Below are 15253 nucleotides of genomic sequence, written 5' to 3' on the forward strand. Positions count from 1 at the left end.
ATCATTTTATATACGATACATTCTTCAAATTATATTTATTTACTAAAGCTATTCAGTTTCATCACATTTTTCTATCGGCATCTATTTCAGTAACACGTGCACGTTTTACACACTGCATCGTGGCGAGGCGAACTATTTATTAATATTCCTAATAATAACAAACAAACGCTTCTTAGATGTTGCTTACAAGCATTCCTAGTACCGTATAAAAAGTTTATTATGATAGGTAGTAAATCTACAAGTAAACTTAGCTAAATACCGCAACTTAGTTTACGTTCATTTTTCATTACTCTGAGGAAGAAGTTAATCAATTATAAAGCGTCATTTATATGAAATACCTTTTTGACCTATTTGTATAAGGAATATAAAAGGAGAAATAAAATCTTGAAGGCAATACAAAGTTAGTTTTGAATAATTTTGTATCTATATAACAGGGAGACTTCATTATTCATTAGATAATTCGTCGGAATAGCAGTTCCAGTTCAGCAGCCGCGTGCCATCCTTGGGGCAACTGCAAAATTGTAAAGAAAAATATAACATTTCTTGCCTAAAGACCCACTGAGACACTATTTTAAATCCAAATTAACACGTACTATACTCTTAATCAGACATTAAAATTCCCTGTACTCGGTCACTTACATGGATAGCGTGTCAACAGCATATTTACTAAGCAAATTGGAAGGAAACAATGAGTTACTGACGCACGGAAATAAGGAATTTGCCGTCATATTCGAAGAATAGAAATGTGGGTTATTTGACTTCCACTGTCTACAAATACAGGTCATACCTACAAGTGAAGGAAAGTTATGGTGGAATGTATGTTTCCTGACAAAGGGTTTTGACTAAGAAGAAGAAGTGACGATAGTTTAGAGTTCCTTAATTATTCGAATATTTTAAACATCTCTTAAGGGATACGATTTAAAGGGAGGATGGTTGTTTACAGGTAGGTTGCCTCAACAATCATACTTTTGACTTTATATTATACAAGCTTTAGTTATTTTTTTATTAAAATGTTATTCACATTCTTAATGATGTCTTCCACAAACTATAAGTATTACTGTGTTTACACAAATATCGACATCGATAGATATAATCATGTAAGTAGTACTCACAAAATTACTTCGAATTCCAAGAAGATAACATACTAAGTACTTTCTAAAATTACAACAGATGAACTACGCACAAGTCATTTGTTCAACCTAACCTATACCGATAATCAAAACTTCTCGAAACCAATTCCCAAACACGATAAGGAACTTAAGTTATTAGTAGGACTATACAACTGTTTAACGGATCTTATCTTAAGTTGGAGTTCATCAGGTAAAGTTTACACGGTGAATGCGTTCAGATCACAACGAAGTCGGGAATTTGCATATGAATGTGTGGCGATCCTACATTGAAACTCGGGATTAGGCGTGTGGCGAATATATTGGCACTGGTATTAATAACAGGTATCACATGGATGCTAGATAACAGTTGTTCTTAGGTAATAGTAGCAGTAAAGTACTCATTATGCAAGAGTACTTTACTGTAGTAATAGCTCGAATAACATTCATAGATCCAAATAACAGTCGGTTGAAAAAATATTTCTTTATTTTAATCTGTACACAAAGAAGAATCGAATGAGGATAGGGACGCCTTTGCCCAGCAGTGGGACGATCACGGCTGAAAATAAAATGAAATATTTAAATCTCATACATTGTTTTCATAACAAAATTCATAAAAAGCAGAGTCTGTTGTATAATTACCAGTTATTGGGATGAAATTAACATACCAAAGAGTACATTGTGATCTGTTTTCAATCAATCATCAATTAGCCACAATACGTCCATGGCCGAACGTAGGTCTCCCCCTAATTACTTCCTGATAGGATAATTAGAAGCGATCTGCATCCAGAGGCTGTTCACAATACTTGTTATTTAAGCACTGCCAACGAAAAACTGTTAAAGGCTACTCCTCCACTAGCATCGGTCAGCTTTGTCCAACATGGCTTCTAATGTGTTAATAACAGATAGTGATTTTTATGTAACAGTAACAGGAATAACAGGTATCGTATAACCTGTTACAACCCAACTCTACTCGGGATATTGTGAACAAGATAATTTAATTTGGTGGTTTGCTAAAATTGCAAAACTATATTTGAATATGTTGTTTGTGTGTGTGATTTAAAACATTTAGTTTTGTGGTTTATTTAGTTAGGGAACTTTTAGTTTAGTTTGTGGGATGTAAAAGTTTCTAGTTTGTTTTGGTTTGCTGGTCACAAATACGACTGCTGCGTTACCTATGATCAAAGATCGTTGCAGTGCATTTTGATGGTAAGGTAGAAGTTATTGTGTGAATGGTGCAGAAATTGACCGCGCCCAAACTTGGGGCTATTTGAATTATTAAAGTTCAGTTGGTGTGTGGAAATGGTGGCTTTGTTCAACCAAGCGCCTTTCTTTGCTTGCTCAAATGCTGACCGATAGTGTAATTTTACGTACATATATATGCAGTTTACATACTGGAATTGTTTGGTAGTAAAAAAATTATAATTCATGATTTTCATGTTACATAATATGTACTTCGTTATTTTCCAGGGGTCTTAAGATGATGTCAGTGTTAAAACTTTTAAAATTGATTACAATATTATAATACATCGCATCCCTACCATTTCCGAGAAAAACAAGACTCATTTAAGTTGTATTTACACAGTTTACGTCCATTTAATAAATTCCCACTATATGCAAAATGTCAAAGCAAGTTTTATTTATTTAGTTCATTCCTAGAGACATACATATTTCGCTTCCCGCAACCTAGTTTTCAGAGAAGTTATTCGCCTGGAGGACCGTTGTAGGGCCACAAGTGCAGAGGCATACTTCTACTGAGTGCTCGACCTCAGTTACATCCAATTATATTCTCGTAGTGAGTGTTACTGAGTTTAGAAATGAGTTTTGTGACCTTTTTAAGGAGAGTCGCTTGAAAAGTAACAGATGTAAGAACTGGTGATATTTGAGTTGAGTAGATACATATGTAGGTAGTTAATTAATGTTTTTGTGTTAATTTAATTATCCCACACACTCCTAGCTGGTGTTGTGGGTATCCATGGGCAGCGCTGATTGCTCAGGTTATCCGTCTGCTCGTTGACTTCTGAACTACTCTCAAAATACATTGAACGTAATAACTCGATGCAACATATTTTTTAAGACTAACACAATAGTAAGTGTCTTCTGAGACTGGTTGCTCTCAAAGACTTAAATACCAGATTCCATAAATTTATGCAATTTGTCTATATTGAGCTGTGAATGAACTGTTAAAATTTCGAGATGGTTTCATAAAATAGGCTAGCTTTAATAAATTATTGGCTATTCCAATAATTTATTGGAATAGCTTGCGCTCCGAATGCCAGGTTAAAATTTAATGCCACGCCAGGCAGACAAATATGTCAGTAGTTTTTCTCGCTATTTTTGACTCTTCACGTTTTCGTTTCGTTTATATTTCCACTTCTCTCGAAATAAGTAATATATTTAGCCTTTTATAACATGACTCGTGAATATAATCATGAGTAGGAGATACATTTTTGTATGTGTTTTACAAAATATTTATTTGGGCATCTTTTTTAAGTAAATATTTATGACAAAATTCATACTTACATAGGTATTTACTTAAATAGGATGATGGATGAAAGGGGTATGTATATTGATCAAATTTTGATAATTTTATAAACGGAAAAAATGTGTTTGTATATTATAAAAAAAATCTAAGATACAAAATCAAATTATTGTTTATCGCAAATATCGAATCTGGAACGATCCTAAGTAAATATAAATTTAATTAAATTGCCGTTATGATTGTATGAACAAATACAAAAGTTATTAAAATTCAATGGGGACAGGTAACATGTAGAATTAATTAAAAAAGGCTTTGTTATGAAGCTGTGGTTTTATTTCTCTTCGTAACGTTTGTAGGAATTGTTACCTTGAGCCGTGGTAGGAAGATTTTATTTAGTTTATGACATACAGATATACATTGACAATTGCTACGATTCTTACTCTTTCGCTTCATCATCGGTCTTTTCATGCGTGCTCGTCTATTGAAGGTACTTTTAATTTGGCCTTTCGTTACTATAATGTTACCGTATGTAAGTAAATAACACAATCAAAATGTTAAATGAAAATACCTATAGTAGTATAGGAAGAAAGAAGCGTGGACATCGCACTAAACGTGTACATGTAGATTGGACTTTGTTGAAAACATCTCCATATATAATTCTTCTGTAATATTTGTAGATTGAAGAATAAGAATTAAAAGAGGATAGTTTCCAAAACAGCCACTATTATGCCTTCCATTCTACAAAAAATCCTAGAAATAAAATATGAATAAAAATAATAGCATTACCTCAACCAAATTAAAGAAACGTTTCGTATTACGTGATCCCAACATTGTTACATTAATCAAAGTCATTACAGCTAACAGTTCAAGAAAACCGTTTTTTTTGGAACAAAGAACCACTTAGTTTTAAAGACCCATTCCTTACTGGGAACAGTACCGTTAATTCCGCTTTTAAAATATGACCCCCGGGAGGTCTTCGTTTTATTCTCCTATTACATTTAAGGTCTTTTAACCTTTGGGTACTGAATATTCGAATTTAGATTATGGGGTAATATACATAGGGTGTTAAATTTCATAACAGCTCAGTTTCCATCTAGGTTTCCTAGAAGAGAAAATATCTAAAAAATGTATGATCCAGTGTCGTTATTCAACTCTTATCACAGTCAAGTCTAGTCAATTTTTTTTTTAAATACAATTCCTTCACATTTTTTTATCTTCTGTCTTAGAATTGGTTAATCTTCTTTATTGGTTATGAGCAATGGACTGCCTAGTGGGTTATTAGGGCATCGGATCGAAAAACAGGAGTAGGAACGGGGTGGTTTTTAGTCAATAAGAGTCTGATATTCCCTCTCGCCTCCCCCAAGGCGGGAAAAGTCATTGGATGATTTTCCCCCTTCCCCAAAAAAAGAGGATTGGTTATTGGGCATTTCAGTGCAGTCTAGCATTCACATAGACTCATGATATATCTACTAATTGTATAAGAATTGTGTTCTATAAATATCCAACAGCAAAAAGTCAGTTTTTATATCATTTCCTCGTAACTAAACTGTCACAAAAAGTGAAACGAAAGCATTACGAATTAGATTGTATGAAAGGGGCGACTTTTCAAGACTATTACTGAAACAATTTCAGTGGATTCCTTCCGAAACAACGATTATGAAGCCGCTTTGAGAACACTTTTGATAAGCATTACTTACCTACTGTTTATTTACATTTAAAATTTAATATTAAACAATTTCACTTTGAATTATAATTACTTGGGTAGCAGAATTAAGGTTATTATAATGATTAAGGCATTTTGTTGAGTTTGGCAATGTTTATTATTATGTTATTTTTAGACCTTTGATTTTGGTTTTAGATGAAAATGAATGAACATTTTCTGCGTAGGGTTGGAAACGAAATATGAACTGGCTTCTATTACTAATCATGGGGTAGATACTGCTGGTATATAAAGTTACCACAATCTTATACTATCAATTATAATATAACGTTGAAGAGTTTGTTTTATTTTTTTAAACGTTGCCCCAGAATAAGATTTTCTCTTGTGCGTTTACAACTTACAAGTTCACCTACCCATGACACTCAATCCTGAAACAAGAATTTGTGAATTACACAAAGAGTTGTTCCAGGGTTGCCCAGCCAGTGCCAAATTATATTATAACCAGGTCTGTGACATACTTAATCCAGTTACTGCTTCTAGCTCCATATTTTATTAACAAAAGCTGTAATAATAATACATAACACACTAGGATAAGTTTACAGAAGAATGCTATTATTAACTGCCAACACACACACACACACATAAGTCGGGTAAGGTGTGAAAAACGATAAAACACACAAAAGTACCTTCACAAAGGAAATTAACGTCAGGAATACATAAATGTTCACTTTTCATGAGTAATATATTAACTAGTCAACGTGCGACCCAGTTAAGTCTTAGAACTTAATAATAAAACTGCTTAATAAAAAAAAGACTTTTATTATTGAAGTCGAGAAACTAGAACGATGGTACAAGTGCTCCTGTTTTATTGTGTTAGCCGAGTTTTTGAGTCATTTTATATCTTATTTTTGAGGTTACAAGACTTATTTTGCTGTATTTGTTTTTAGGATTCACTGATATGACGCATTAATCCTTAAAAAAGGTGTGTATTATCATGTTGGCAATAATTAGACTGTAGAGTGGTCTGGGTGTCATTCACTTACTTCACACGCTTTAGGTGAGACGAAAGGTAGTGTCAGACTCTTACTGACAAAAAACCACCCTGTTCCTACTCCTGCTTTGAGCTAAAGCCGCTAGGTAGTCCGCAGCTCCGGTTAAATGGCATAGGTCTTTAGGCATAGTAATGTAGTATAAAATTATCTCTCATTTATTTCAATAATCAAATACAGTCTTCATAGTTAAAATTTCACATTATAGGCTTCGTCGAATATCCTTCATTTATCATTTACGCTGTATATGTAGTTAAGAGTGACTTTTGAAGCAACCAAAAAGAAAACGCTTTTCTTATTAAGCACATTTATACGGTGAGAGAATAGTTCCTTAACAGAAAAAAACAGCTATTTTCAGAACAAAAGGAGATCCATACAAAGGTATCTTACTCAAGTTTCCTTCAACATTATTCCTTGTAAACAAAGAAATTAATTTCCTCACCCCCACACAGAATTCCGCCCCTTACTGGGTCAAACCGGTTTGAACCGAAAACTTCTCGTAATTAGTGGGGGACCAATCAATTTGTGAGTGGTCCTCTCTCCTATGTTTTTCAACAAATTTCGCGCACAGTCCACACTTTTTCCGCCCTATAGATTAAAATGAAAAATGTTTTATGAAATGTTTGAAAGGCTGGTTGGTTAATTAGGGTGAAATGATTTTTTTTTTTATAAAGTTTATAGTTAGAACATGAAGAATTTGGTTCGATTACTGAACCAAACTTGAATTAAAACCTTTTTTAACTTAAACTCGAATCATACTTTACTATTTTCTGTGCATCCCTGTGTTGATGCTACTTATTCTTGCAATCTTAGTAATATCCTTTAAAGCCACGATCCGTGACATTGTATCGTGCTTTCGTTACACCTCCACCTCCATTTTTTAAATGAAAAGAGTTCGCGAGTTCATAAGAGAGCAAGCAGTATAGAATTTGAGGTCAATATTTTTATAGGTCTAATGTCAAACATATAATAGACGTAAGTAAACTTAGATAATTATCATACTTTTAATGTAGATGAAGATTTCTTGAATTGGCATACTGGAGCGATCCCTAAAATGGCCTGCAAATTTTTTTCTAAAAATACATAATATATTCAAAGCTACTCTCTATAGGCACACATCATACCTATTAATAAATTACCTACGTCAAAAAAATATTCATCTTATTTTAGGGAAACGTCTTTTTCCCCTTAATCCTGCTAATTCTGTCTAATGGCCTTTAATTGTACGAAATCCTCTTACGAAAGGTGAACGTAAGTAACGCAAATAAAACTTACCTAAGTAGGTTTAGGGGGGGGAGGGTACCTGGGCACTTGCCTACTAATAACTACACTTTGGACGATGTTCGTTCACATATTAAGAGATTACTATAGGTACATTTGACAGAAAGCAGCTGCACCTGTAATGCAACCAGCGTTGCGGACTGCCTAGCGAGTTTACAGGGGCTCCGGCTTAAAAAGCAGGAGTAGTAATAGGATGGTTTTTAGTCAGTAAGAGACAACTCTCGCCTTGCCTATGGCGGGAGAAGTCATTGGATGATCCCTCTATTTTTTTTATTTTTAAAAAAAATTGCCCATCAATAATGGCCACAATATTTTTTTTACTTAAAATTTACTACAAACAATTTTAAAAATGTACGTGTACATACGTGTCATTAATAATGGTTTACCTGTAGAAATAAATAATAGAAAATATAAAACTAACTAAAACTATATAAGATTTGTATTTATTTATTTAAACCTCAAAACTAGCTCTTAGTTCAAAGATAAAATATCTTTCATGAAAATAACATAGCGGTGGACATCGGTGTTGCCCTCTAAAATATGGTTTCATCATATTTCCTTCCTGGCAATATCCGGACTTATTCCAGGGCCCGACTGCAATCTCCGTTTTAGAAAAAATCCCTCCACCACTGGCTTTACAGCATCTAATCTGTTTCTAGATAGATTATTTTCTACAGATTTAGTGCTACCTCGAATTTGTTGTTAGTATTTTCTAGAGAATGGAGAAATGAAGGGCTTTTTGGAAAATACATCTTCAAACGGAATGAAAATTAAAAAAATGTATTGTTAGTCTAGCATGACATAGCACTCTGAATGTGAATGCAAATGTATTAGTTACTAATAGATTTTAAATGACATTCTTGATTTAGCCCAAATAAGATAGTGATAGCGCAACAATAGGTTTGTTTCCTTCTAGTCTCTTCGAAACATCAAAAACAATATTTTCTATGAATTTTGTATAAAATAGTACGATATGACCTCATCAGATTTACGTTTTTTTTTTTTTTTTTTTGAGAAAATCATATGTTTTAGTTAAGTGTATTTTGTTTTATTTCGATCTTATTCGAGATAATTTTTGTGGTTATTATAATCCTGTAAATGTACTCTGGAAATGTGAATTGTAAATGTTAGGTATTGAAAAGTCAAACCAATTCAAGATTGTAAATGTGATCCTTAATTTAGAAATAATTAATTTTGGACTGAGGAAACTATCCAATTGGAATGTATTATAAAAAACGGGTTGTATAATTGTATATGTATGATAAAAGGCATAATACCATCACTCAAAATTTCAAAGGTTACAACATAAACTCCATATAAACATCTAAGTATAGAATATAAGTTACGGCATAACTTACGTTCAATGTTCTGTCTACAACTTGCGAAACTTAACTCGACCGTGAGTAACATCACTACATAGTAGACAAGTACTATGCTAGTAAACTAGTCATTTTATATTATTTATTGAGCTATATCTTTCTTTATTTGTACGAGTATTTTGTTTTGAAACCATATGTGAAATCAACTATAAAAATCACGGTTTACTCACGTACATTAATGGAGAAAAGCTCTACTAGTTTCGAGTTGCAGAGGGACTCTTCATCATGAGCAGCGTGCGTAGACGCGGCGACGTCGCGCTGCCTAATTATTTGTTAATTTAGTATCGAAGTCTTACGACAATTCTCGGCTGAAATGTTTGGAATTATTGGCTTCTTTATTTTCGATATCGTTGCCATTTGTAATAATTTTGGAGAAATTGATATAAAGCGAAGATAGACATCTTAACTTAATCATGTTAACTTAAACAATCAAAAGTAAGCTCATAGAACAATTTTATTTAGTCTCCTCAAAATGAAAACTAATAATGTAATTTTGTTTTGTTACAGGTTAGCATCAAGGACAACATTTAAATGAAGGTATAGTTTCACATTTATCAGTTAAAGTTATAACTTTATAAGTACATTGTTTCATTGTTTCACGACAAACAGTTTGCTTAACAAATAACTTTCCCAAACGCAAAAAATACATGGAACATAAAATTTAAATTCAAATAATCGAAGCTCATAATGTTCCTTTTAAAAACAAATTGTCAACCGCCCAGTATTATAAAGTTCGAAAAACGAAATAAAACCGCCATGATACAGTTGGATCATGTGTTTATAACACTGTCAGTTCAGAATGCATAAAGTTTTACTACAATTGCAAGATTCAGTGCCATATACTGCGAACCCATTGTAGAGTACATTGGCCAAACCATAAATAAACATTCGAATGGACGTATGTTATACACACGCAGCACATGAAGGTATAACAACCAGTTTGTCATGGTCTCGCTTCATAAGACCTTACCGCACATTCGAAGGCCAGCTTACATTGGTTGGTTAATTTTGTATGTATCCATGTGTAATTGTGTACATCGCTTACGCAAATCCAGTACTAAGTAACTGCTAATTATTAGAAACATCAGAATCATCAGTGTTAAACACATTTTGAGCTGGAATTTACTATAATAGTACCTATACGGAAATTACTGTAATAAATATTACGCTAAGATGATTATTTGTAAGTTACGTAAGTTGATCTTTTTAGAGATTTTTTATTGCTTGGTTGGTGTTTACCAAAGAATATTTATGGAATATCTTACGGAAAGGACCAATCAATGCAGTACTGTTTAAATTAGTTTTTTAATAACTTTTTCGTCTTGTGGTGACAAAAACCATTCCTATAATTTTTGTATTGTAGATATCGTCATCATCATCAATTTCGTTCCCTGCCCAATTTATACATCGTAATTGAAAACTCGAATACCTATATACCTTCTCTACAGTTGGTAGGTACCTTTTACATGAACATTTCTATTAGATTTCTTTACCCTTCGTACCGTTTATTTTGACGAAGGCCCGTACACAATGGTACGTATTTCGGGTTCATTTTCAGAAACCTACCTTTCTACATTGGTTGAATAATACCTTACCCACAAGGTATTTTCATCATGGATACCTGAATTATTTAGATTTCAAATACCTATTGTAGACCGCAATCAATTCTGAGAGGTATACAACTCGTCTATCAAAAGTGATTGGCTTTTCTCTATTCCAAGGTATTTAGGGAAAATAAATGTCTGTTCAAAGACGAGCTTTGAAAAGGCAAATCGAAAAGTCGCCAGTTCTGAATACAAACGAAATAGAATAGAGCATTCTGGAGCATAGATAAGCTAATACAGTAAACGCCTTACGCCTTTTTGGTTGTGTTCAATCGAGTTACTAACGCTTGTTTAGACGAGAGACGCTTTTGTCGATCCACTCAGTTGAGCATGAGTGTCTAAAGGGGGCAACACACGGGAGCTTTGTGTGTTGATTAAATCCATAGTCCGTTGTAGTGTACAAAATCTTTGGGCAGATATTTTGACGGCTTTCATCGGCCGTTCACTCACAGTTTGTCAATGTCAGGACGTGACAAGGGGAAAATTGCATCTGTTTCTAAACCGAATTTGGTACGCGCTACTTTCATATTTTTTTGCGAAAATTGGTTTTTGTTTTCGGTAGGATATTTCAACACTCGCGGATTTGGATGGATTGACGTTATTCGAGTCAGGATATAAATAATAACGCTGTATGAGAGGCAAATGTTACATAATCCTCTAAGTTCGCGGAAATTTTGCTAATACTGTTTGTTACGTATTATTTTAACGTATTATTTTAACAGTGAATACAGAAAGGTCTTTTCCTGTCGAAACTGAAAACTTTACATTGCACTATAAAACTAACTAAAGTCTTCCTCAGCGTGTGCAAGCCGCGCGTAATCTGAACGCTTCTTAGGTGATCTGATTCTAACATCATCCCTAATGCTGATCCTTTGAACTCATATCTCACAATGAGTATCCTAAATACCAAATTAGGTATTGGAGCCCCAGAAAACTAATTCCTAGTTACCTCAGCAAAATAAAACATCTTCTTGTTACCCCAATATGAGACGTCATCACCAAAACAGAGTTTTTGCTGACACTGTCTCCATTACGCTAGGTCAATACTTCATTGTGTAGACCCGTTACGTCACCCCCACACGTCATACCCGTTACGCGTGACGTACGTAAGTGTGAAACAATATTTACTTGTAATTTATCTTCGTTAGATATCACCTGCGCTGTTTTGTTCTATACTTATATATCAGTGTGTATTTGTACGCGTTGCCAAAGGATTTTCGCTGAAAGGGCGATGCTTTAGTCTCTTGTTGGATATTTTATTGTGGCTATTAATAGAAAATGTTTTAATATGTATTATAATAATATTAGATAGATATTTTAAGGGATGTGATGCTTTGTTCTTGACTTATCTTACTGTAATTGGATTAGGGAATGACTATTTTTGTTCTGTAGTATCGCAAAAAATCTTATGTTTAGTCACTAATGCTATGAAGGTTACATTAGGACTTTCTCGTGTGTAGTGGGTCACCTAGATCCGAATCAACAATTTTCGGATCACATAAAATTGCTCCGTACGGCCATCGAACCGAACAGTTGCCCAAACACCGCACCAAACACGTAGCCAAAGTCACAATGAATTATAAATATTTTATACCTAATAGGTAAACGACATATAGTAGTTGCTAGCCTATCCCTTTAGGGAAAATCACTCAATATTTCATTGAAATAATATTATTATAATTAATTACATTCAGAGCACAAATACCTTGATATAATTAACTAATGAACCTTCGAATATCAACCTCTAATCGATCAAAGTTAATATAATTAAACTACGCATTCGATATCATTGGAATTAATCATGACGATAATAATATAATCAATGTCCCAGTGCAAAATAAACCGTTGCATTTAGTAATAGAGTGGGAAATAGATTGACATGTTAATAATTGTATGGAACATATTTGGTTCACACAAATCCTGTGCGTGACAGCGTGTCCATATTGTCACGGCAAACATTTGACTACGAGTGTGCTCCCAAATTGTATTTTAGTTATTCATACATTGTTAGTTACCGCAATCTGTTTAATCCTGCCACTGTTTGTCTGTACTAGGGTGATTTTCCACCAGAGATGTGCTATATAGCTAGGCTACATTTTATATATAGCTATGCAGTCAGCTATGCGTCAGTTGACGAATGCATGCATCCTTCACAAATAATAGGCAGTGGCAACACCTGACATGACGTCATAAATATCCTGCATCGCACATGTGAAGTTTACATGTGCGATGCAGGATATTTATATCGTTATCCGTTGATTTGCTCGTCGATAGTCTATGTGCGACTTCTGTCATCCGTTACTTGTCAGGTGTCGTCACAGTGTTTACTATTAAGGAAGCATTCAGTGTTTCTAAGCAAGATGCAAGCATTTGTTTTTGTAGGCTGCGTATGGTTTGTGAAGGATGCATTCGTCAAATGACGCCACTAAACAGTGTCCCTTATTATATTAAAATAAATATGAAGAACGTACAATTTCCTTTAATAGATCTCAATAAGGAAATCCTTAATATCAAAACCGCAAATAAATAAAAAAAGCATCAATCCAGTATCTAATCTTTTTAATTAATTGAACAGCTGTGTTACCAAACGTTTCTACGAGCATCAATGACTGCGTCTGTTCCACAATTCACTGTTTATTTTAGCGAATAGTTCCTGAAATTACATTTATTTTCCACGCAACGGAGTTCATGAAATGTTCTTTTTACAACATTGGAGATTTATTTCTTTTTTTTTAGCCTACATACGTATATACACACGGCGATTCACCGAGCTATACAAACCAGTTTAGCGTGGTCTCGCTCTGCATGAGTTTTCCGCACATTCGGAGGTTAGTTTATACTGGATATGTATAGCTTGATGTGCAACTGCGTATTTGTTGAAAACATATGACCTTCATTTCGTATTTTTAGTTGAATTGTTGATTAGTTTGAAAAGGAGAGGAAGTGAACATTTTAAAGAGATCTTTCAAAGATCTTTGATGTTATCTAGTTTCCGCGTTATTCTAAATAAGTACAGGGTTAAATAATACTGAATGAGATTCTTGTCTTGAATTATTATGCTTCAAGATAAAGTTTTTATCTTTATTCAAAGTGTTTTGTTGATATTTTTGTGATCGTATATCATATTTTGCGTGCTTTGAAGTATTGGATTTTGTCATGAAATAACTCTTCTTGTGGAGTATGCTTATAATAATGTTGCTTTGATTTTAGATTTGTAAAAATGAAGTATAGGCGTACTCGGTCCCGGAGCTGCGAACTGCCTAGTTGGTTGCCGGGGCTCCGGCTCGAATAGCAACCTTAACTGGGCAGGTTTTAGTCAATAAGTGTCTGATACTTCCTCTCGCCTCGCCCAGAAAATAAATGATCCCCCCCTTAAAAAAGGCGTACTGTACCAAGGGCTTGCAAATTCAACTCTAATCAACCGTTTAATAATTAACGATTTAATTTAATCAGTCAGTTAGGGAATAACTATGTACGTGTGAATCAGAAATCTTTATACGAAATTGAAAATCAATTACAGAATAGGTACTTATATATAATCAATTACGGAATAGGAAAATCTCAGTAGGACGACCATTTATCCCCTATTTACCCACTCTCAATAAAAAGTAGTCCTTCTATGTTGAGCCGCGGGTTACTCACCTCCCGCACGCACACCCCTGGAATCTACTAAATATAAGGAAACAGAAAAGAAAATATACCTCCAATCCAAATGATATCTTAAGCAATCAATGATTCATAGAAATAACTTCCGCACCATCAGATCTAATTGAATAATTATCGTTTCCAATAAATCACAACTTATTTTTTGACGTCTCAAGGCCAGTATACGTCTGAATTCCTTCGCGAGACGTTATTTTTGGACAAAAAAAAACATCTATCTATTTTTGTAATGTAAACAAAATTCCGTCTCTTGCGGTAACTACCGGCATTATGTTACACAAGCTACGAGTTTAATAAACGGAGTAGGTACGGGGAAAAATAAAAATAAAAAAGTAGCTTTCACCAGTTTCGACTTTTGTGTACCTACCATGAAAAAAAAAGTATTTTTCCGTGGACGACCTTTTTATGATGGTGACAAGGTTCTGCTATTTAGACAGTTGTCGTGTTAATAAATGTTGTTCATTTATTTTTGTTTGTTTTTTAAGGTTTAGAAATGTTGAAAGTATTTTTCCCCACACTAGGAATCTTGCTAGCGTAGGTAGGTACTTTATTTTTTCATCTTCACCTCTCTGGTTTTCGTTTACTACTGGACTTACTGCTACACTCAGAAACATTTAAAGATAACTTAAACTAGTTCTAACTGATGACTTTGTTCCAAAAACGATTGCTACAGATTGGGTTAAAATAAATACGGCGGTTCGTCCTCTTTGATAGGTTTATTTTTATTTATAATAATACATTTATTTGACAAATTTAATTGATTTCAGATTATGGAATATTACACTAATACGTACTCGTATTATAAATGTCAAAGTTTGTCCGTCAATTACGCTGAAACTACTAAACGGATTTGATGAAATATAGTATACAGACAGCTGACTTCGGTGATAGGATACTTTTTGTCCCACGAGAACGCCAAAGCCAAAAGCCACAGGAACTAGTTACATAATAAAAACAAACACTTCTGGACTGGAAATCCACCCACCGATGATAACACTTCAACATGTCATACAATTACCAGTACCTATA

General features: G+C 33.9%; 2 protein-coding genes across 4 annotated transcripts in view; both read left to right on the plus strand.

The window, feature by feature from the left end:
* The window catches only part of LOC126911952 (uncharacterized), a 59467-nt gene extending 49979 nt beyond the window's left edge, over nucleotides 1-9488 (plus strand). Inside the window, exon 3 of the mRNA XM_050701427.1 lies at nucleotides 9465-9488. Coding sequence (XP_050557384.1) covers nucleotides 9465-9488 — 24 coding nt within the window. The remainder of the gene's footprint in view (nucleotides 1-9464) is intronic.
* The window catches only part of LOC118282191 (protein qui-1), a 138022-nt gene that overhangs the window by 15191 nt on the left and 107578 nt on the right, over nucleotides 1-15253 (plus strand). For 2 of the 3 annotated variants that reach the window (XM_050701440.1, XM_050701442.1), the window contains exon 2: nucleotides 9465-9494. The exons of the other annotated variant lie outside the window; for it this stretch is intronic. The gene's annotated coding sequence lies outside the window, so the exon portion shown is untranslated. The remainder of the gene's footprint in view (nucleotides 1-9464; nucleotides 9495-15253) is intronic. 3 annotated transcript variants of the gene reach the window in all.

This window comes from Spodoptera frugiperda, chromosome 20 (assembly GCF_023101765.2).
Source record: "Spodoptera frugiperda isolate SF20-4 chromosome 20, AGI-APGP_CSIRO_Sfru_2.0, whole genome shotgun sequence".
Lineage (NCBI taxonomy): Eukaryota > Metazoa > Arthropoda > Insecta > Lepidoptera > Noctuidae > Spodoptera > Spodoptera frugiperda.